Source organism: Centruroides sculpturatus, unplaced genomic scaffold (assembly GCF_000671375.1).
Source record: "Centruroides sculpturatus isolate CEXI.00-Female unplaced genomic scaffold, Cexi_2.0 scaffold1610, whole genome shotgun sequence".
Classification (NCBI taxonomy): Eukaryota; Metazoa; Arthropoda; class Arachnida; order Scorpiones; family Buthidae; genus Centruroides; species Centruroides sculpturatus.
In genome coordinates, this window is record NW_019385734.1 from 60433 (window position 1) to 86152 (window position 25720).

At 30.2% G+C, this 25720-nt stretch overlaps 2 protein-coding genes across 2 annotated transcripts; one reads left to right on the plus strand and one right to left on the minus strand.

The window, feature by feature from the left end:
• Positions 1 to 1007: 1007 nt before the first annotated feature.
• LOC111641647 (tudor domain-containing protein 7B-like) lies at positions 1008 to 15022 on the minus strand. The gene is made up of 6 exons (XM_023387848.1): positions 14878 to 15022; positions 8438 to 8552; positions 5230 to 5355; positions 4485 to 4598; positions 1448 to 1555; positions 1008 to 1130 (listed from the first exon to the last, which is right to left on the minus strand). Exons 1-6 carry the CDS (start codon positions 14943 to 14945, stop codon positions 1008 to 1010), a joined length of 654 nt encoding a protein of 217 aa, XP_023243616.1. The 5' UTR covers positions 14946 to 15022.
• A 6103-nt stretch (positions 15023 to 21125) lies between these two features.
• Positions 21126 to 22693, plus strand: LOC111641646. Its single transcript, XM_023387847.1, has one exon. It carries the CDS (start codon positions 21652 to 21654, stop codon positions 22462 to 22464), a length of 813 nt encoding a protein of 270 aa, XP_023243615.1. The 5' UTR covers positions 21126 to 21651; the 3' UTR covers positions 22465 to 22693.
• Positions 22694 to 25720: the final 3027 nt, after the last annotated feature.

Genomic DNA, 25720 nt, shown 5'->3' on the forward strand with positions numbered 1-25720 from the left:
TAAATACAAAAATAAATTTTAACTTCAAATTTACAAAAGAGAAAGTTCTATTAAATATTAAAATATTTAAGGAAAAAGTTAACTGTTACAATAAAACTTATTATTACATTAATAAAGTGACTTCTTGAATGCTTATTAGTGTTTTTTGTCATGTAATCTTAAATTATCTAAGTTGATTGTTAATTTTTCACTTCTAGATATCATTTGATTCTGCTGAAAATTTACATTAAATGAAATGTCATTAATTGGGCATACCAATAATTAATGACATTGATTTCAGCATACTTTAGACTTAACAAAAACATTCCACAGTACACTCTTGCTTATCTGGCATACTCTCCCCAGTGTAATCGCCTAGGCACATGCTTCTATTTCCGTGAGAATGTTAGTCATATCACACATTGTTTTCCTCTTTATTCAAGGTTCAGTTTCTATGTATGGTATTTGCACTTCACCATGACATATTATTTATTCACAGCATCCAAAAAGAATTAGTACTGAAGAATGAATGTCAGGCTGTCATTCATTGCCTTCAGGCCTATCAACTCTCAGTAAACTGGCACTCTCATTAATCTGGCATCCCTGTGTGTAAGGAATGACCAAAGAGCAAGTTTAAAATAGCAATGAACAACAACAACAAAATTCGCATGTATTTCTTCAATTTACTATAATAAAAAAAATTATAAAAATATTTTCAAAATAGTTCTTTATTGTCTAATAAACTATTCCTAAGTCATGTTTTGGAAGATTATATTCAAAGTTTCAAATGGATTTTTTAAGAAAATAATTGCTATTATGTACTAACAAACTGATTTTAATATAAACAGATAATTTAGTCAACTTCTTATTTGTTATATTTATATATACAATTATATGTATAAACTTACATATTTATAAAATTAATATAAACCAAATATTGTAAATAGAAATTTCATATTACTTACAAAATTAATAAAATTAACATTTTGAAGTCAAACTAAAGAACAGAAAAATTAAATTTGAATTCTCTACCTGAAAATATCAGTGCAAAGAGCTAGTGTTTGATTAATTGATACTAATTCATCAGAAGGCTCTATCCTTTTAAACAGTTCTACTTTAGCAGGATTCATTGTTGTTGCTTCAGTCACTACCTACAAAATGAAATCAGTTAAGAAAACATTTTAGTAAAACCATCTGTTATGATTCATTCATCAGTTATCAATATAAATACAAAAATAAATTTTAAATAAATAATTTAGAAACATTTATTTTGCACTATATGATATAAAACATCTATTTTTTAACTTTAAAATTTATTTCAATTATATATATTTATTATNTAAATGACATTTTGTCTGGACTTCCATATCAGGTTTATATTATGTTTTGATTGACTAATTTTGAAATTTTCTGATATATATATATATCAGAAAATTTCAAAATTTGTCAATCAAAACATAATATAAACCTGATATGGAAGTCCAGACAAAATGTCATTTAACTGTCCCAATTCATAAATATTTGTTACTGGCAGAAAAGCACTATTTCCATAATCAACACAAAGCATTTCTATTTCCTGTTAAAAAAAAGTTTCATTAATGACATAACATTTTGATATAATGTTTACATTAAAATAAAATTACAATGCAAACTACATAAATTCTATAAATCACCTAAAAATTCAAAGAAAGTCTTCAATTTTAGATAAGTTAATTCAAAGTTATTACTTAGCAATAGTTAAAGATGGAATAAAAATTTTAAAAATGTTTTAATTAAAATATGATGAATAATATTGTATGACAACTTTTGATTTTTTTAAAAATTTTATTAAGTTTATTTAATTTCATTAAAAAATTGTTTAATATTAATTATTGTGAAAGGTGAAAAGCCTTGTTTTTGAGATATGAGTAACTTCATAGAAAAATTGTAAATGATAATAAAGAGTAAAACTTTCATTAAATCTGATCCCACACAAGATATGACCCCCTACTTCATCTATTTCCCCTCACCTCAACTTATAATCTCCAAAATGTAACACAGTGGGACCAGGTTAACTAGAACTGGAATAACCCAAAGTCATTTTCTTTCCCCAATCATCTAGAATGGGGATTTACATGTTAAATCAAACTAGTTAACTTGAATGGGCATTTGATATAGTGTTTTCATAAGTATCTATTAATGCTTGAAAAGAAGATTGAATGTTTCTGCAAAGATTGTTCCTTGCTTCAGTTCTTTTTCTACCAGATCTGTTCTCTGTCAAATGAAGGGTTCCTTGCTCTCTTGAGGATCCTTTGCTAACCTGGTGACTTACACCAAAAGCCAGGAAGTCTTTGTGTCACCTGTTACATTTTGATCTCTCTCCCAACTCACATGAAGACTGTCATCTTTATTAGTACTTAAGTATGTAAATTTTCTTTTTCCACATTTCTGTCGATACACGTGGTCCTTCTCGAAACTTGCTTCAGTGTTGCCAGATCTTGACACTTCTGATTTTAATGTTGCCAGATGTTTTTCCCTTATTCCATAATTGCTTTATAAAGATCTTTATAAAGGAAATTTATAAAAGATCTTTTAACTAAAAGCAAGCAATCTAAAATAACAAACTTTTTGCAAAAGGTAGAGATAATGATCTGAAGATAATGCAGAAAAATGCTCAGAGGATAAGGATATTTTGCCAAAAAGAAAACACCCTCGGTTAATAGTGCTTAGTGATGACAAAGAAAACACTGTTTAATTTATATTAATATGTATCACTTCTTAAGAAAGTTTTAATAAAGATATTTATCTTAATTATGAAAATATAACAACGTTTTTTAATTTTTGGAACCTAACCCCCCTTTTTGTACTAGTTCTTTGTTTCATATAATGCGGATTCACATAACATGGCAACTTTTTGGAACATAACTCCTGTGTTATACAAGGGTTAACCTGTACTATAGTATTTGATTTATATAACTACAAAGGTTATCTTATGTAAGGATTTATTGCACTAAACCAATCTAACACATTTTAAAAATTCTTTATTCCTCAACTGTACACAATTTAAAGAATTTTTAAAATGTGTTAGATTGGGCATTTGGTGTGCTAAACTCTTACATAAGATAACATTTGTACTTATATAAATCAAATACTACAAAATATATTATAGTACATAACAAACATTAAAACAACCATATAAAAGGTTTAGTTATTTTAGCCTACTATTGTCATGTTTATTGTGATACTTGGTTGGTACGAAATTGCACAATTTCATTGGTCAAGTAGACACCAATTGAAAATATGATATCTTCAATTTCTTACTATATCATTTTTTCTTCTAATGTAAGCTCTAGCAAACTGTTCCATTTACAACGAAATATCAAACAGTAATCTGGCAACAAATCAAATTTTCTGAAAAATAGACCAAATATTTAAACTCAACACCCTTGAAAACCATCAAAAACATATTTTGTGCTTGATGATAGCCTTGTATTATATAATTTTCCTTTTTGAATACTACCATACTTCTGCGTCAGAAAGGAAGAAGGGACTGTTAAAGAAGGGAGTTGAAGTTAATTTGATAAATAGTAGTAGTTGACCTCCTCCTGGAAGAGAGAATGGTCAACAACTATGAATTAATACTGATCAACTATTAATGTTTGAAAAGTGATCTGCATTAAATAGATTTAATGGGCCTACATGTGATCCAAGTTGCTAACATTAACATCTGAAAGACTTAATATAAGACTTGTTAAAATAAAAATAATATTGTAAAAATGCAAGAATAATTGCTTTTATGTTATCCCATAAAAAAAAATAATAACTGATGAAACCAGATTGAAAAAGTTAAGCTCAGCAAAAACACCTGAGTTAAAGAAACTTTTGAAAGTTATCCTTCCTCAATCTCGAGAACGGAGTTAGATAGATGAAGACCAGATTTAGACCAGATGTGGAATGCTAATGAGCACAAGGACCAGATTAACTATATAAGAACTTCTAATTTGCACTGCAAGTCATGTTATTTCAATACAGAAATTTCCCTGAACAGAGTTAGATACATAACCAACATGACTTTATTGCTAACAGGAAAAGTAAGATGTACAGGAGCAAAACACAACTCCAATCCATGCAGGCAAGTGCTATAAGCTACTGTTGCAGTATTGGCATAATAATGCATCTATTTCGAGCTATATCATTGTTGTAGTAATTAAGTGAATATAATATAAACTTTTTAAAATTATATTCTTTTTTGTAAGTATTATATTTAGTATCTTAAAAATATCAAAAGTAGATAGAAATTGATTGATATATAAAAATCCTATCAATATTTTGGGATAATATATACAATGTTATCTAAGTTAGAGTTACTTGAACATAACTGCCGAGTTTCATAGCAATTGGTCAAATGACCTAGGCATGCATAGAGAACAAACAAACAAACATCCTCATTTATATATTTAGATTTCATTTATTAAAGCAAACTGTAACTAATTTGTTACTGAAACAACATATTCATTTAAACTTACCTTATTTTTCTGTTCAAATGGCATTACTTTTACGACTGCTCGGTACCAATTATTAGAATAATTGATACAATACATTTTTCCCATTTTCAAGGACTTCACATTCTCTAAAATTTTCTAAAATAATTTTAAAATAATATTAATTATTCTTAAATATTTATACTGTAACAGAACCTCATTAATTTGCACTTTATATAATGGGAATTTCCAATAATTTTAGCCTCAGGTTCTTAATCACAAGTGAAAAAAAATTCAATTTGAGATAAATATGCATACACACTCCTGTTCAAACAAAATAACTGTGAATAAAATCTATGTATATACTAAGTTTATCATTCCTAATTAATCAACAAGGTATAGGCTGCATGACATATCAGTACAACCTACATTGAAAATCCCTGTATTTATTACAGATAAAAATAACTACTGTATCCATCAATAGTTAATTATTATAGATTTTAAATATAAACTTCACATTAACTCTGATATTTTTTCATTTTAATGTTTTTGAAAGACCAATATCATTCTCTCTGTGTAAAAATTAACACACATTACAAAACTAGAAAAATGTAATTTTTTCCTGAATTTATGATATTCCTCCTTCAATCTACAACCTTAAATATAATTTTAAGTTAGTTTTATTAAATGATCTTTTTAATAATAAAAATATACTAATAATAAACTTTTTTATAGAAAAAAATACTCTCAATATAATAAAATTAATATTTATACTGTATAATCCACTTACTTCACATTGAGTATTAAATTCATTCATTATATTCTGTAATAGTTCTAATGCAGGTCCAACTACTTGCACATATATATCACCATTGTTATCAACATGACTAAGATAAACTTTAGTTATACCACCTATCTGCAAAATTATAATTTAGTTTAAAACTGTAACAACAAAAATTATAAAGTTTATAATGCATAGATTAAAAAAATTTACATTAATAAAAATAAACAAGGAGGCATGTAGAATTTAATCATTACTTTTAATTTTTATTAATTTACTAATTAGTAATCAAAGTTTTCAATTACAAAACTCTGCATTATCAAAAATGATATTTACATTTAAAGACATAACAAGTATCAACTTTTTTTTAGTTAAAATTCATATACATAGGTTGTTTCTTTTTCAACCTCCAATGGTCCATAAAATACTGTAAATACAAAAGTAAATAACAAAATCAATTTATTACCATAAATTAGGTACAAACATGATTACTTTTTGACATAATCACCGTGAAGATTAAGGCATTTGTCTTATCTATGAATGAGCTTTTCCATCCTCTCTTCATAGAATGTTGCTGCCAGTGACTTGAGATGGCCTTAATGATGATGTTTTGAAAATCGTCATTAGTCTCAAACCTGTCTGCCTAGCCACTTTTTCTGTTCAAAAAAGAGGAGGAAATTGTTTGGTGCTAAACTGGGGCTTTAAGCTGATTGTTTAAAAGTGGTGAAGACTTCTACCTCTTTCCTGAAATGAAAACGTGGCTGGGAGGCAGAGGTTTGAGACTAATGATGATCTTCAAAATGTCGTCGTTAAGGCCATCTCAAATCAGTGGCGGCAACATTCTATGAAGAGAGAATGGAAAAGTTCGTCCACAGATAAGAAAAATGCCTCAATCTTCACGGTGATTATGTCAAAAAGTAACCATGTTGGTATCTAACTTATGGTAACAAATTGATTTTATTGTTTACTCTTGTCTTTGTTTTATGGACCATGGAGGTTGAAAAAGAAACAGCCCTTGTATTAAACAAATATACTATCAATTAGTATCTATTAATATTTTGTTGTTTATGAAATAAAAATAATTAATCCAATTAAATTCAAAATACAGCTGAACCTGTCTATCTCAAACACATTTATCTTAAAATCCACTTTATCTAACAATTTATTTTTCCCCTTGCATTTTCAGCTTAAATTCGATACATTTTACATCTCATAAAATTTTCTCCTAAAACCTCTCTATCTCAAATTATGGATTGAAGTTAATTACAGTTTAAAAGCTCAGCAACTTTTTTGATAGTATAAATTGTAGTTGAGAAACATCTCTTGCAATAAAGTATGTAGTTGAATCAATGCTAATTGAACACAAGTTTTGTTTGATTTGTTTAACTTGTTTATGGCAATGTGACATATGGGTGATCTGCCAAGGGGAATGCTCCCTGGAAGACATTCTATGGGAAACTGGCACATGTTTAAATGTTACATATGTGAAGAAAACCCAGAAAATTTCATATGGTGAGTCTATTGGCAAAATGCAAACTCATAACCAACTACTAGTGTTCAGTGGTTTATCCACTTGACCACTGGTGGGCTAAGACAATGCATCTTATTGATTGAAGAAAGTCAGGTACTGGAAACTATTTACAAACTATTAATGTTAAGATATGTAAAAATGTTTTATTTATATCTAAGGCAGGTATGTACTTGCTTTTATATTAATACCTTCAATCAAACCTATTACTGTTTACCGTGTACGAATGTCTACTTCAAATTTTTTCTTGTTCCCATGAGATTCAAAATAGACTGGTTCAATTGTATATATTAGGTCTACTGGAAAGTTCTGTCTGTTTTTAGAATAAAACAAAATAATAAATTTTTCATAAATTTTGAATAGACTTTATTGAATAATATAATTTCCATCATTATTTATGACTTCTTTCCAGCGTGATGGCAATTTATATATTCCATTTTTAAAAAATGCCTTATCTCTAGAGGTGAAAAATTGAACCAGTGCTTGTCTGATATCTTCTTTTTTGAATTTTTTGCCCTGCAAAAAATTTTGTAAGGACAGAAACAAGTGATAATCGGAGGGTGCTAGGTCCAGGGAGTATGGTGGATGCGACAGAATTTCCCAGCCTAGCTCTGCGAGTTTCTGAAGAGTCCCCAAAGCAGTATGTGGCCTGGCATTATCATGAAGCAGTATGATGTCCTTTCTATTGAACATCGCCAGCCTGTTTTCTTGGAGTGCTGTTTTTAAATTATCCAATTGCTGACAGTAGTGCTCCGAATTTAGCTTTTTTGTTTGGTTTTAACAGCTCAAAATGTATTGGTCCTCGAATGTCCCACCATATACACAACATTCTTATTCAGGCTCAACTTTGATTTAGAGATAAAGGGGCAGGTTTTCCGGATTCACTATATGCCCTCTTCCTTACAATGTTTTCATAGGTAATCAACTTTTCATCCCCAGTTATCATCCGGTACAAGAAAGGTTCGATTTTATTCCATGCAAGCAGAGATGTGCCTATGATGACTCGATCATTCAGATTCTTCTCACTTAACTTATGTGGCACCCATCTTGAATATTTCCACACCAATCCGAATATGATTCAAAATGGTTTGTTGTGCTCAGTCAAACTTTCCCACAATCTCCGATGTTGTTAAAAAAGGATTTTGCTCTAACATGATCTTGACAGTATTCTTGTCGATCAAAGATGATTGCCCAGAGCATGACTTATCAGAAAGGTTGAAATCATCTATTTGAAATTTTTCGAATTATCTTCTGCATGTTCTATCAGAAACTGTATCTTCACCAAACACTTTCAATAAATTTCTACATGCTTCTGCAGCATTTCTACCTTATTGGAATTCATACAAAATACAGTGGCGTAAATGAACTTTATCAGTAGCCATGTGTATACGATCACATCTCACTTAATACTAACATGAATCATCTTCATTTTAGTTCATTTGCTAGGTAAGTATGTATATATTCAGTGATAAAAACAGAGAGCCAAATATGCATCAAATGAATATGCGCATGGTTGTTGAAACTTGTTGTAACTGAAACAGACAGAACTTTCCGGTAGGCCCAATATTTAATAGATTGTTATGTCAAACATTTTTTATATAAAACCATTTTTCTTCTCTTTACAGCACCAACAAACATTAATATTTCCTGTAATACAATATAGTATTAAAACATTTACATTATACTCACTTTTGGTAATTTTGGTGTTATTGTTTCTTTTTCAGTTATTTCTATAAGATACTGATTCAAATTGATATCTTCCTCAGTTGATGTATCATATAATATTAAAGAAATTGGTTCTTCTCTGTAACGTAATTAAATAAATTATTAATATTTTGAAATCAAATACAATAAACTCCCACTTTTACAATTAATTCGTTCTTAAACAAACAAATATTACATAATTTTCCATAGCTCAGTATCATAAATTTGAATTGAAATTCTATTTCTTGAAATAATTTTGAACTACATGATAAAAATTTACTTAAATATAATTTCATATAATCAAAAAAATAGAAGGCAATCAAAAGTAGATCCATATTTTGCAGTCACAAAATAAGGATCTACCATATAAAACAAAAATATAAGTAAGGCCTGGAAGTTCGTGCAAATGCATATCTTTCCAAACATCTTTATATCTTAAAAAAATGCATAAAAGTAAATTTTTCATGGCTTTATAAAGTTTTTGAGCCATGCCATGAAAGTATATTTTGATATAATTTTGATATTACAATATATTGCATGCAAATAGGTCAATGAGATCATATCTTCCACAAAATAAGCATTTTTGTGCATGAAATGATTATATATATTAAGCAAATAATGACATGAAATATTTTAGGAATGACGAAAATATTACTATTTTTTTTTCATTTTTTTATTTTTGTTGTTCAACATCAAAACGTTTTAATTTGTATCAATTTTTTGATTTGTACATTTGGCTTTTTATCCACATACAAAAAAAAGAAAGACCTGTTAAACAGTAAGAAAATTAAATTTACTGATCTAAAATGTAAATGGATTATATAAGAATAACATCACAATCTAAATTTTCTAGATTTTAACCCATTTACAAGCATAGGACGGAGTAGGTATACACAGGTGTACAGAGTAACTGCAGATGTGTACAAAGGACCTGAAAATGGGTTGATCACTATACTTGCTATAAGACATAGTAGTAAGACTAAATATTAAAAACAAATTAATGACATACACTGCATCAAAATAATGGAAATAGAAAATGACACTTTCTACAAATTTTAAAAAAATGTGATGTAGAATACAAATGTGGAGAGTTCCAGTTCCCATGATCTGGCAACAATAAAATATCTAAAATTTGTGCAATGCATAAAGGAACATGAATAAATACTTCAGTCTTTTATAATTTCAAGTAGCCAGTGTACAAAGTTGAAAACATGGTGCCAACAAAAGCTAATAAATTAAATTTGTAGGTATATACATTTGAAAAATCTAATTTCAATTATGGAAAAATACTTTTCTGTAAATATATGAAAAAATAAAATTAGATCAGGTAAGCTGTTTCAAGTAAGCAACATTTAAAAACAAAGCTGGTTTATGACAGTTTGTTGACAAGTAACAGTGGGAATACATAGAAGCCCAGGATTATTTTAACTTATTTCAAAAATTAAAAATTATGACTATAGAAACTAAGTTTCAGTCTTTCTGTCTATATTTATCCTTTTCATTCCAGTCCAGGAACCACAAAAACAGCTGGCAAATTGAAGAAAAAAATCATCTAAAAATAACAGGAAAATGCAATCAAAAAAACTTCACACACAATTAAAAATGATCTCGATGTTGACCATTTCTTATAGGCTACAACGTCTGCAAACATTAAAAATCAGTAAAAACTCTTCGACACCACTCTTGTTATATAGTCACATAAGCTGAAAGTCCTCTGGTGGATTTTCGGGCAATTTAGAATTATTTGCATAATTGTACACAGAAGACAGCTGTTTTTGTGGTTCCAGGACTGGAATGAAAAGGATAAATATAGAAAAAAAGACAAACTTAGTTTCTATAGTCAAAATTTTCAATTTTTAAAGAGCGGGAATAATTTGAGTATCACTACAGATAAGATATCTCAATTTAACATAGATCTATGTTCAACATTCCAGTCAGCAGATATATATCCTTCTTATCAAACTAAATAATCATGTTGTAGTGATTATTACTAAGTATATGTAATGTCTTCATTATATATATATATATTTCATATTGTTGCGTATCAGGGTATGTTGTAATTTATTCCGTAAATATGTATCACATCTTGCGATGTGGTGGTGCAAGCCCGTGATTAGCCCGAGCTCTGACGTGTGTTACCATTGTCATGTATATGGCATGGGTTATAAATGGAAGGGCCACATGTGTGAGAGTACTTTTTTTCTCCTGGATCATGTGCAGTCTGCAACAGAGGAATCAAGTTGAAGTGCAGAAAGAAAGAGGAAGAAAAGAATAACCACGTGGAAGTGGGAATCAGCATAGCAAGAGAGAGAGAGAGAGAGACATCACATAGAGGACTCAACTATCATCGTCTTTGTAAGAATATTTGTACTAGTCCTAACCTAAAAGATCCCAAATTGTCGCGCCACGTAAGTTACAATTGATTGTTTTTTTTTTTTCGTTCCTGTGTCAAGCTAGAAAGGACGATGAATTTCCCATCTATATTTTTAATTGTAAATGAACCTCAGAATTATATCATTCTCTGATTAAATCTGTTTTGTACATTATTAATTTGTACAGTCCTTATCAATCTTACCCTCACCTTCACACTGTCGTATTTCAGTATGCTACAGAACTACAATGTTTTCAAAGGTTTTTAAAGAAATATACAAGAAAGCATATCCCAGATAAATTTACCTTAAAAAAATCATATCTACCAAAAAGCTATTGTGAAATAATAAATAGAATTCATTGAGAAGTAAAAAACGAAATAATTTTGTTTAGTATTGATGAAATGAGGAACAGTGCAAATCATGCAGCAGCAAACATGATAATGGAAACTGAATATGAATGGATGTGGAAAAACATATTTCCTTCTGATGGAAGTTGTCAATGAAACAACAATTATAAAACTGTTTAATCATTAAACAAGTGTGATGTGACCAAATGACACTTTATGATTCTGTTTTTTTATTTGTTATTAGTGCTGCACTTAAATGAAAAAGGCCAGTCAAAAAGTTAGTGTGTGATATTCTAAAATAGTACATGTTACATGACTTACATGTGATGTTAAGTTTGATTTACTATTTGATTTTGTGTGAATTTAATTTATGTGACATAAATTCATTTCAATGTTTGAGTTATGAAACTAAACTAAAATTGTCACATGACATAGAAATATCTTTTGTAATCCCTTAAGAACGTGGGTGAGGTTTTCCTGCCTTAAAACAAGGGAATAAAGAAATTTGTAGATTCTTTTTGTGTGTGTGTCAGTACTGATTTCAGTGACATGTGGAGAGTCAGTGTCATGCTTTGTTGAGTGTCAGGTGCCAGAGTGTTGTTCACATTGTGAAGAAAATAAAGTTCTGTTTTTTTGTTACAACTGTTATGAAGAAGTTGTGTACTTTTATTGAAAAGTGTAAATGAGAACATTTAAAAATATTTTTCACATACAATGCAGAGAGTAGCTGAGAATACAAGAAGAAAATACAGCAATATGGATAAAAAAAAGTGGAATTATTCATGAATTTATCAATCTTCCACTCCCACTACAACCAGTTACCATTCTAAATATGCCAACCTCAGAAGAGGGTCATCGGTAGCACAGAAGCATATGTAACAATTGGAGAGCAGAGAAGCAATTCTTCATCCACTTCTGATATGATGTCATTAATCAAATTTTAAGATATTCTATAAACTATTGATTAACTAGCTTAATTAATTTTGTTTTAGAACTTAATCTAATGTTTTCAAATTATAATTTTATAATTTGTTTCAGATGATATTATTATTAAGGAGCTTCACCTGCTTGCCCAAATTAAAAAGTTTTCTGATAATTCATCTATTTCCTGTGCTGCTACTTCTATTTTTTTATTTTGTAATAAAATCATCATGACTAAGTGTTCCAAGTATTTTATATATATAGAAAAAAATATAATTAAATTTATAAAATAAATCTAAAGTAATTAAATATATAAATAGAAAAAACCCCATTTAACTGTAGAGTTCTTAAAATTTTGAATATTCATTTATAAATTATTCTGTAATGGATTTTAAAAATAAATTTTATATTTATCATTTGATAGAATAAAATTTGTATAATTGATGTAATCCACCATTTCGTCTATGTCATAAACACATTACACAGTCCTTTTACTTGGGCTTTTGCAGTATGCTTGATTGTGATGTCAGATAATCACATATCACTTATAGAAGCAAGCATGAGTCATTTTTGACAGTTTTAGTACAACCATGAAATTCAGAAGTGCATAGGAACAATTTTTAAACAGACCCCTAGTTAGCCACTTGCAAAATAGGCATATTCATCTGTTCAGCCTACATTCCACAGTATTGGTATGAACTGACTGATTTGAGATTCAGCATACTAGCAATTCTATATGAATAAAACACCTAAATGTGTTTTTAAATTAGCACACTTGTTTGAGAATGTAAATGATCGTTCTGCTGTTTTTAGAGGAATATTCTGTAAGTCCATAATTTACATGTGACTTCTATAGAAACTGTGGAAAATTCATAGTCATTGGTATCTCCATTACTCAATGGAGCTCTTGATTAAATGTTGTTAAATATTATGCCATAGTTTTGAAACAATAAAAAATGTAGTTATGTAGCTTCATGGAGAAGAGGTCACTAATTGCAAAAAGAAAAAACTAAAATTTGTTTATAAAAAAATTATGTATTTATTTTTACTGTTCAAACTTGAGTTGCCTTCTTCAAAGTACTCTCTGTTTGATGAAATGCACTTATCAAGATGTTTTTTCTCACTGCTTAAAACACTTTTTGAATTCATCAATTTTAATGTCTTTTAGCTCTCTGCCATTTTTTGGTTCCCCTCTTCCACATCAGAAGATCTTTATCTTTAGAGAACTTTTTTCATCTGGGGAAACAAAAAAGTTGCAATGGAGAAAGATCAACTAAATAAGGAAGGTGAAGCACAAGGTCATACTGTTTCAGACCAAAAACTGCTGAACACTCAGCAAAGTATAGGTAAAAGTGCTGTCATGGTGGGAAACCTACTCATTTGTTTGCCATAACTCAAGATACATTAATTATGGAGTTTTGGTTTTTTCCAAGATAAATCATCTTGAATTTTAGAATTTATTTTCAATGGGAAAGAAAATAAGCATTATAATAGACATTTAAATTATATAGAGAAGATGCACTAGCAACATGGACAAATAATTTTTAATTAAAAACTGAAGCTTGAACATAGTCCAATGTTAAAACAAGTAAAGTTAAAAACAAAAAAATTGAAGTCACCAAAATGCATAAAATGTTTCTGCCAAAATGATTATCAAGTTTCAAGATCACTTAAAAAAGTAAATGAATGAGAAATTTCACAATAGCTTTTTGGTATATATGATTTTCTTAAGGTTACTGAAGATTGTATCAAGATTTGTGAAAAATGTTTCTTCCACAGATCTTGATGCAACTTTCTCAAAACTTCCAGACAAAAATTATAGTTAATCTTTTAACCCGGAGGAACAAATGCACAGTCCCTCTCACATCAAAAAATAGATAGAAAAACAGAAAAATTTTGAAAAGAAGTTCACTATTGCAAAATATGGCTTTTCACAACAATGCCATCTGGAAAATAGATGCAGACAAGTTCATTGAACATTCACCTAAACAGAAAGATTGAATTAGAAGTAGCCCACCATCCAAAAGAGAATTTTTTTTGGAGAGTTCTCTCCTCATACATGTAGCACGATTGTTATTTCAGAAGAATCAGATATGAGAGAAACTGATACATTCAAACTGATTTCCATTTTCTTTGTGATGCAATTTTGCATCTTTCATAATTCTTGTCTTTGGAAATAGTCAGAAGGTGAAAAAATTTAGTGACTAGCAAAGATGCTTTTGTATCAATAGATGTAATATACTGCATTTGAAGCTTATTGCAGGTGTAGTAAGAGGTAAAGAAAATGCTTCTATAGTAACCCTAGAAAAACTAACAGTCTAGGAAACTATGTTTTAAGTATGCTCCCATTACCTCCTGTGATGTTGAATGTTCTTTCACCAGATACAAATCAGTATTTTTAACTAACAAACAATGTTCTACTGTTGGAAAACATTCAGTAATATTTAGTTATGTATTGTGGCATGTATGCCAAAAAAAGCCAAAACTTTATTTGCCTATGAAAATTTATTATTATTCAGATTGAAATTTATATAAAATTATCACATTCCTACCATTTGTACATTTCTTATTTCATTCATTTCAATACCACAATTGAATATCACTTATTATTTAGAAAAAAATACAGGCATATCATTAACATATTTTTAAAAAATTTTTTATGAATTTGCATGTATATTTCTTACATTTTATTATTCAGAATAAACTTTCAAGGTTTAGTTAAGATAATGAAAATATATTCCAGTCAAATTATATATAAATTATCAAAAATTTTAAATAAATTTACCTATTAACAACTTCAGCAACTAGCGTTTTTCCTAATATTAAATCTTTATCCGTTAAATGATGCAGCATGATTTTGTTGTCAGCATAATCTATGAGCCCATATAACTGGCATTTTATTGCCTAGAATAAATTAACAACAGATGCTCTTCAACAGATATAAAATTCCAAATAAGTTATGTTAACAGAAACAAATAGTAAAAACACAGATAAATTAATTACAGGTATCCCTTGATTAACACAACTAATTAATCCCTTGATCCTACCACATATATCAAAAGATGGCATTTATGTTAAGTAAAGACAGCTGGTAAAGTCACATAAATTAAGTCTTATGCCATGTATATAAAAGGATTGCCACAATTAATTTCACATGTTAATCAAATCCCGCATTAAGCAAGAGATACCCATATATTAACATAATTCATTCCAATTAAAACTTACTAGTAAAAATGTTGGGTCCTTCAAAATAAATTGGAATTTTAAATAATTCACAATTTTATTATTATAAATTAAAATTTTTTTCATACACAATCAAATAATTAATTAATTTATCAATTCAAATTTGTTAAAAAATCATTAAAGTTATTATAAAGCATGCTTTTATTAACTGAATCAGTATTAAACATTTCTTAGGCTTCTGTCAAATAGTGACAGAATATGAAAAGAATCCGGCTTTTGTCAGATTTAAATCTGGCAGATCTGAACCTAACAGAGAGAGAGAGAGAGATTTCTAAATGACACTATTAGCATTAAAAATATTATGATATAAATAAAAGATGCAATTGAATCACAAATCACCATACACACTTTTTCCAGCAAAGTAATTTATTAGCACATACAAACGTCTTTGGCTTATTTAAGAAACCTGCTTCAAATTCAAGCATTACATTTGAAAGTTAATAAAGAATTCTAGTTTAGAATGCTCNTATTGTTATTGCTCCAAAATTCACTGAGGTTTTTATTTTTAAACAACGCTTTAGATTCGAGATCTACACATATTTCACTCGATTCATCTTCTAAGCCAGGTTCACTACCTTCATTATCTATTTTTACATCAAATGGATTAGCAAACCATTTGGAAACATGCATATTCTCCAATTCTTCGAAACGTGCTTTAAAGTCTTATCTTAATTTATCAAGATGTTTAACGGGTCGGGAACCTTTTCATTTTCTTTTAGTACTCGCAAGTTTGAAAAATATTTAAAATCAGATTGTGCCAGTGAAGATTTAAATTGCTCCATTTTTACTTGAAAGGCCATTTTTTCTTGCAAACGCTTCTGTACTATATTACGATATTTTCTCCGTAAAGGACAAAATATCTACATTTAAATATAAAATACTTAGAGTGACAACCCAACTAGAGTGAATGTATGTCTGTGTATAATGAACTACCAGAGTTCATAATATGTTTGCAACACTAGTACAGTTGCCAGGTGCGTGAAAACAGAGTAACACAAGCTTAAGCGGCGTAAGCTAAGGCAAAACTCAAGTTATAACTAGAATAGTCAGTAGTGTTGTTGATCATATCAGTATTTCAAATTTTTATTGGAATATTCTATTTTTTTCCTAGACAATTTAATTGATCATCTTTGATATTAATTGACCCCCTTTCGACCCTCGTGTATTAATCGACCCCTGGAGAACTCTTATCGACCCCAAGGGGTCGATATCGACCACTTTGGGGACCCCTAATATAGATAGATAGAAGATGATCTGCTTTAGTTCATTTTCACAGAAAAGCAAACTTAGGGTGTCGTACTTGTAGCGCCATCTTTTGGACATAAAAGCCTTAACCTAGATTATATTTTTTAATTTATATGAATGTTTAACGGAATAATATACAGCCTATGTCCACCCTGAGGTTCTATTCTAAATATTGGTGAAAGAATTTTTGAAATCGGATGAGTAGTTTCGGAGATTACCTGCTGCAAAGAAACTTACATACATACAAACATTACCTCTTTANTAAAGCAGTTAACACTTCCATTCTTACTTAACACTTCCATTGTCAAAGCCTTAATCCTGTCCCTCCCCCCTGGGGGAATTTAGAAAAAATCCCTTCTTAGTGTGCGTTCTCGTGACGTACCGTAACCATGTATAAAATTTCAACTTTCAACTCCTAACCGTTTGGACTCTGCGCTGATTATTATTATTATTATTATTAATGTTATTTAAAGTTAAATTTAAAATTAAAGAAATTTTAATTAACATTAATCAATTTCACAGAACATATTATGCTACACTTTGATATAAATGAACATTTTAAATAAAAACATCAGTTGTCTTGAAAGATATGAAATAAATCATATATGACTAACCATGGCATGAAAGATAACCTTCAAGACTTCTGGTAATACAAGATATGTAATTAAAAAATCATTTATAAAACTATCATAATTGAAAAAATGACCTGAATACACATTTAAAAAATTTTTGCCAATCATTATTTTTCTAAAATGATTATATAATCTAATATCAATTAATTAGTAATTACATTTGAAGTTAGTTTTGTGTGTAAACTTATCTCTTTTAAAATATATCCTATTGTTGCAGTTATCAATCTTTTTATTTTCCCAGTTGTTATATATATAACACAGGAAAATATTGTAATTGGGTCACATTTGATCCTCTCAATTTTTTGCAATCTCAGACCCTAAATACAAATCCAAAAAATAGGAAAATACATATAGCAATAGTTAAAACTGGTTTTAAAATAAACATCTGTATTAAATGTTGCTAATTATATACTTCATCAAAAGATTAAAAAACTATCTAATATATTTTATTTATGATTAATGAAAAAAATTAGAAAATTCAACCAAACAAAAATTTATCTTTCAATCAAATTCAATGAGAGCATTGCAGAGTCAAAATATGAATGGTTAAATGCAGTTAATTTTTAGTTAAATATACAATGTACTTTACATAACATGAAAGAGTTATTTAAATCAGTAATTCTCAACCTGTTTTTTCTAATGTTCCCCTTCTGGCCATAGTTTATCTTTGTAGTTCCCTCATATACATTAATAGTGAAAAAAACATATGTTACTATTTTGTAGCATATTTCAATAGAAAATAGAAAAGAAAAACACAAGGATTAATGTGTAAATGAATATATGATGTCCAGTGACATCAGAGTTATATTCAGCATTGCCAGTGCTTTATGATTAAATATGGTCAAAAAGTCACCAAAATATTGCTAAAGTTTCATTTCAATATGCTTGGCTATAAATTTGATATTGCTCCTCAAAATCCTCCATGGCCCAGTAATGTCTCATTTTCCAACATGACTGCTAGAAACATGGTTCTAGGTTGAGAATACAGTAATTAATTTAACATTAAAAATATATTAAATATGTATAAAAATATATGAATTTGGAAAATATTTAAATTATGAAAAGCATATAGTTGCTGATTAAATTTGGCTATATTAATGTTATATTGCTATATTAATTTAATTAATGGTTAGTAGCATTAATACAGCCTGACGTAATCTGGCAATTGTTTGGCTTTAATCTAAAAATCAGGTTTATCGATCTTTATATTTGTGTAAAAAAGCAATTATATTAAAACACTTACCAATTCTTCCATTACATTAACTGCACGAATCCTATTCCAACAGTTATCCCAATATGCAGCATATAATTGTCCTTCAATGATCTTCTGAATAGGCTTTTCATCTTTGTAATATTCATGCATTTCACTAATAAGTTTTTCATATATTTCCTATTAAAATAAAAAACAATTTCAAATTGATCAATAAAATATAAATTAAAAGTATCTATTGCTTTAAATAATACAAAATAAATGCACAATATTTTACCAAATTCCAACTATTAAAAATTTTTAATTCTCTATACTTTAGCTTTAGAAGAGTAATTAAATAAATAAATAACTTAAATTCAAACATACATTTCTTATCCATTGAGTGTTCATTGAATTGCAACAATCCTTCTAATATTTGGTTGGTTCACTTTTTAGCAGCCTGAACCTGATGACTTGGCATTGATTCAATAATCTGTAGCCATAAATGTTATAAAGCAGTCCATAATATACTAACAGAGGTTAATGCTCAGTCCAGTACTTACAAGTGGTGTTTCATAATGCCCCATAAAACCTTCTCCAATAGAAATTAAAAGACAAAATGCTAAAATAGACTTTAGTAATTGCAGTTTCCCTTCTCTGTTTGCTATGAAAAAGAAAAAGAGCCAAATTTATAGGTGCTTGATGATGCTACAGGACTATAGGAAAGTTATATTTAGCAAATTTTCCACAAAAATTGGCAACTTCTCATTGGCTTGCTTACCCAATTGTTTTAAAAACTACTTTATAAAATTTTGTGCTGAAAGGGTTAGCATAACTTAGTAAACTTAGATTGGTTGGAACCTGCTGAGTTTGACTAATTCAGCTTATTGAAAATACATTCAACACGGTGTTTGCCAAAACCAACAATCCACTTTGATTTAAGCAGAGATTCAAGATTAGAAGTTTTATTTTGTGGGGGGTGTGTGTGTGTACACAATATATACAGTGGTGTTCGGTTAACAAACAAATCAGATAACGACAACTTTCACAAAAGATTTTTATATTCAGACAATGAACACCTCACAGAACAAACACAAGAACAGACATAAAATAATGAATATCGATTAGTCTTCCCTTGTCTTCACACAACAATTTGAAACTTTTCGAAGTGCGGGAGATGACGCCATCAACGCTCAACCCGATATATACTGATCAAATAGTATTCCTCTGAACTTTGAAACTCTCCCTTGTAATTCCAGCCTTTTATTTTTCTGACAAAAACAATTCTTTTATAGTATTCGTGATACTTTTGGGAGGGCACTCATTAAGTTTTGTGTCAATTTTTATTTTCAAAAGATGAGAGTATAATAGCAAAGGTAGAGAGTGGACAGATGTCTGATGTCTGTTGTTGTTGGGCAGTATGGCTTGAACAGGTCTACAGTAGGCTGCAGTTCAACCTTATCTAAAAAAGAAACAGTATAATCAAGACGACTCAATCAGTTAAAGGAGTAACAAAAATCACATCTGAGAAATAAAGAACATTGAAAAGCTCATAATCTAAACTAATCTGATGACAGAACGCCAAGAACTCTTGAAGGAAGAATGCCAAGAAACTCAGCAAGATATGTTTTTCTTCTGAAAAAGAGGATTAATGCCGATATCTGCTATTAAAGATTTTTTGAAGTGGGAAGATATCAGAACAATGATCTTACAATGGCATCCAAACCAGGTTGAGATTAATAGGCTTGAGATCTCTAAAATTACAATGCTATTAATTACTTCTGAAAAATCCTGAAGAAGAGAGAAAAGCAATCGATATCAGACAGATTCCATTTGTGGGGGTTAACCCCACAAATGGAAAAAAACATGACTAATAAAAACGCAAGACTGTGTATATGTATTTTTATTATTACACATATAAAAAATGTAGTAAGAATGTATATATTTTTTATTTTTTGGGGTCCCCAGAATGAATTAATCAAATTCCCATAAAAACCTACGAAAATTGATAATCGATTAATGAACAATTTAGATAATAAACAAAGTCTTGGATAGGATTATGTTCATTAACCAATCACCCACTGTATAGCAAAAATTGAACTAGAGAAAGTTTCATTCTATTGATGTGTTATACATGGTGCGGGGCACCAAAATCCAGACAAAATTCAATTTCAAATTCCTGTTGTTCTATACTACAGGTAGATGTCATGTTTGACATTCAAATAGTTTGACACATATACTAAATCATCATAACTCGAAACAGTTGCAATGTTGAAACCAAGTACAAAGTATAACCGAAGAGCCGCGATTAACAAAAGTGTTTGCACTGGGCATTCAGCAGCAGAAATCATTCGGTTTTTCAGGTACCCGATATCGACTGTGTATGATGTCATCGCAAAGTACAGTAATATCCCAAACTTATGCGACAGGTGGGACCGAGCAATAACCGTGTAAGTCAAATTCGCATAAGTCAGGGTATAATTTCGCAATTTGTGTAAAATCCAAGTCAAATGTATGTAAGCTAATAAATGTTCTCATTAATCTTATCTCATCTTTTGATTCATTCACAGTTACAAGAAATCACCACATAGTCTCTCAAGTCTCTGTAGATATAACAAACACAGAAATAAATAACACAAAATAAATTGTAGCTATGCATCGATTCTGCGTGACACGTCTGAACATGTAAGCTGAACAATAGTGTGGGGGGAGTGAGTAATCAAGAGTTGCGTGGCGCTCAAACAAAAGACAAATCGACGAGATTTGAAAATCGTAACTCTGGGTTCGCATAAGTCGGGGTAGCGTAAGTCGAAGTATTACTGTACAATGAGTACAAGAGAAGTCCAACAAAGGTTTTACAACACCGGCAAGGAAAACTCACCCAAGGAAGTGCATTGTCAAGACAGCTGAAATCATTCAAAGGGCTCAGGAGCTGATTTTTGAGGATCCAGGTCAGTTGATCTGAAAATTGTTGTCAGTTGTTGATGTGAGCAAGAAAACTATGCATAGAATCGTCAAAGAGGACCTCTGTGTTACGATATGTACTGGTGGCGACACACAGCGGCCAACGAAAGTGATTAGGTTGTCAGTTGTCTGTCATACAGCCCATCACAAGTGTCTCCTCTTTAGTAGTAATAAATAATAATTTAAGTTTTGTCAGTCTTGTGCATTATACAACATATAATATAACATGGTGTCAGAATTATAGTCGTCGTCGTCGTCGTTTTCCTACTAGCAGCAGCTCGAAATAATGAGTTCACCGGTCAGTAACGCAGGTCAGCCATCTTTAACTTTATCCCGTTTAAGTGGTCAACAGGAACTATCTGACAAACCAGTTCCATCATTATTATTAAAAGGAAATTTAGCTCATAACTGGTCAATCTGGTATCAGAAATTTAAAATATTTTTGCACGCTAGTAATTTAGAAAGTGAAACTGATTCCCGTAAAGTCGCAATATTTTTACGTTTTGTGGGAGAAGATGCGTTACAGGTTTTCAATTCCTTTAACTTGGATATGGACAATTGTCAATATTTGGATGTAGTAAAAAAATTTGAGTCTCATTGCAAACCTAAAACTAATCTCACGATTGAGAGATATAATTTTTTGACCAGAAGACAAAAACCAGACGAGTCAATCGAAGACCTTGTAACTGCACTTAAGAACCTAAGCCTAACATGCGAGTTCGATAGTCTCCGAGAGAGTTTGGTCCGAGACATGTTTATTGTAGGTTTGTCATCAAATAATAAAGTCATCAGAGCTAGGCTACTTCAGGAAGAAGGCTTAACCTTAACAAAGGCCACCAGCATAGCCAAAAGCATCAAAATTACTCATCGTCAGGCGGAGCAGATTGAAAAGAACAGTGATGCACAGATACTCAAAGTCAAAAAGTCCAATCACAACAGCACTCATCATGGAAATCTACGAAATAAAGCAACAAGTAGCGGAAGGAAGACAAGTCTTAGGTGGTCATCGAGAATCGTTATTGTCATTCTTAAGGTTTCATCAAACAGGTCAGGACAATCAATTATTATGTACGCGTTGTGGACAGGTACACCGAAATAAATGTCTGGCTATAAATGCTGGCTGCAAGCTTTGTAACAAAGTAGGTCATTATGTGAAATGTTGTCGCACTAGACAAGTAAAATATGTTAATGTTAGTGATGATCGCGACCATGATAGTAATAAGTCGGATCTCTGTCATTAGATCTATTAATAGTAATAACAATTGGTTAAGTGAGCCGTGGATCCTAAAACTTAAGATTAATAACAAAGTGTTAGAATGTAATTTGGATATGGGTGCTCAGGCTAATATAATGTCAATAAGAAATTATAAAAGTTTAAAAATTGCTAGAAAAATACAACCCACAACTGTAAGGCTTACGTCATTCTCAGGAAATGATATACCAGTTTTGGGAGTGGTGTTAGTCAATGGTGTAATCAATGATAATTTGTCAGTTAGTATTCATTTTGTAATTACTAATACTGATAGTCAGACCATTATAGGGCTACCTACAATCCAAAGACTAGGTTTAGTCAAAAGAGTATTTAATATCAATAATCATGAGTCAGTCCTGTCGCAGTATAAAGATGTATTTGAGGGTCTTGGTTGTCTACCAGGAGAATATGAAATATCCGTTTACAAAGATATAGTACCAGTGATAGAACCGCCTAGGAAAATACCATTTATGTTAAACGAAAGGTTTAAAAAAGAACTGGAACGTATGCAATCTTTAGATGTTATAGCAAAAGTAAGTGAGCCTACCGAATGGGTAAATTCAGTTGTTATTGTTGAATAGAAAGATAAATCATTGTGAGTCTGTCTAGATCCAAGAAATCTGAATAGAGCAATAAAGAGATGTCATTATCCATTACCAACTGTAGAAGAACTGAGGTCAAAATTAGCTGGTGCTAAGTATTTTTCAACTTTAGATGCACAGTCTGGATTCTGGATGATAAAACTGAGTGAAAACAGTTCGAAGTTAACTACATTTAATACTCCTTTTGGTAGATTTAGATTTAAACGTCTTCCTTATGGTGTGTCAAGTGCTCCAGAAATTTTCCACAAAATCATGACTGATTGGTTCTCAGACATACAAAGAATCATGATATATCTTGATGATATACTGATTTATAGTCAAACATTAGAATCTCATAACGAGATACTGCAAAAAGTCCTAGAAAAAGCTTGTCAAATCAATTTAAAGTTTAATAAAGATAAGTGTCATTTTCTAATGAAAGAAGTCAAGTATTTAGGTCACATTTTTAGTCAAAATGGAATGTGTCCTGATCCAGCTAAAGTTAGTGCAATATGTCACCTACCAGCACCTAAGGATATAACGGAACTTAACGTTTTTTGGGAATGGTAAATTATTTGGGATCTTACATTGATAACTTAGCTGATAAAACCTTCAACCTACGTCTATTGTTAAAAAAAGAATATAGTGTTTCATTGATCAGAGAAACAGCAGTCAGAGTTTCAATTATTAAAGGAAGTAATAAGCAATGCACCAGTCTTAACTTATTTCCAACCCAACCAGCCTTTAACATTGTCTGTGGATAGCTCAAAGGTGGCAGTTGGTGCAGTGTCAGTCACGTTATGCACAAATAGAAAAAGAGCTATATGCAATTCAGTATGGTTGTAATCGATTTCGTCAATATATTTACAGTCATAGGGTCATTGTGGAAACTGATCATAAACCTTTGGAGACGTTATTTAAGAAACCATTGTCTGAATTGCCAGTGCATCTACAACGTATGATGCTGAATCTGCAACAATATGATCTGAGTGTTACATATAAACCGGACAAATTCCTGTTCATAGCAGATACTTTAAGTAGGGCTCCAGTAGATCCACCCGACGTAGAGGATTCTCCAGAGGAGGATCTCCGTATACATGCCAACTTATTGATGACTAATCTTGCAGTATCTCCTGAACATCTAGAGGAGATTAAACTAGCGACCCTGATGGATGCAGATCTTCAAATCATTATGAAATATTGTCTTACTGAGTGGCCTACATCAAGAAACAAGCTTGACTGTCAATTAAAACCTTACTTTAATATACGTCAGGAACTCCATGTCATTGAGGGTTTATTGTTTAAAGGTCGTCGTCTTGTAATTCCTTTAAGTCTTCGTTCCAAAATATTAGACATTATTCTTGAAGGTCATTTGGGCATCGAAAAATGCCTAAGACAAGCAAGAAGTGTTGTATATTGGCCAAACTTAAATGTCGATATAAAAAACAAAGTAGAACAATGTCACGCTTGCATTAAATTCAGAAGAGTAAACAATGCAAAGCCTCTTATTCCACATGAGCATGTCAACCTGCCATGGCAAAAAGTAGGCATAGATTTTTTTAATTATAATAATATTACTTATTTGCTAGTCATAGACTACTTTTCTAAAAATTTCGAATTAGTATCAGTCAGTTCCAATAATGCTAAGCTGGTCATAACAAATCTAAAAGCAATCTTTTCGCGTCATGGAATTCCTGCAGTCATTGTTTCTGATAATGGTCCACCCTTCAATTCAGAAGAATTTAGATTATTCCTAAAGTGTTGGGACATAACTCACAGAACATCAAGTCCACACTATCCCAAGNGGGCTATGTTAAAATAGCTTCAGGTTTTAATTAAAAAGTATCTGTCCATGTTACTAGTGCATCTTCTCTATATAATTTAGATGTCTATTATAATGCTTATTTTCTTTCCCATAAAAAATAAATTCTAAAATTCAAGATGGTTTGTCTTGGAAAAAACCCAAACTCCAGCAGTAATTTTTGAAATTAGCACTATAACTAATGTTGTCAGAGTTCTTAAGCCTCCATTTTCAGGTTCTGCAGTCATTCAAATGTAAAACAAATTTTTTGTTGGACATATAATGACATTTGTATTGAACATTTTTTAAAAGACGATTTTCATGTGCTGTTTAAAATTTAGCACTTACATGTTATTATTTGTTCTACATTCCAATGACTGCATAACCTGAAGATGGATGCAAAAGAACTCTGAAAATGTTAGTTTTAGTGCTAATATCACATGTTACTGCTGAGGTTTGAGTATTTTAAGTAACTTGAAAAAAATAAGAAATTTTTAAATAAATTGGATAATAGCAACTTAAAAAAATGAAAAAAATGACAACAAAACACTGTAATGTGTTTTTTGCTATTCTGTGTTTTGTTGTCATTTTTTAATTTTTTTAATTATTAAAACAATTAAAGAATTTAAAATAAAATAATTGAAGCTGCTTGCATAAGAAANCCTGTCAGCGAAACTGTGTTGAGGCCAAGAGTCATAGATATAAAACACTACAACAAAAT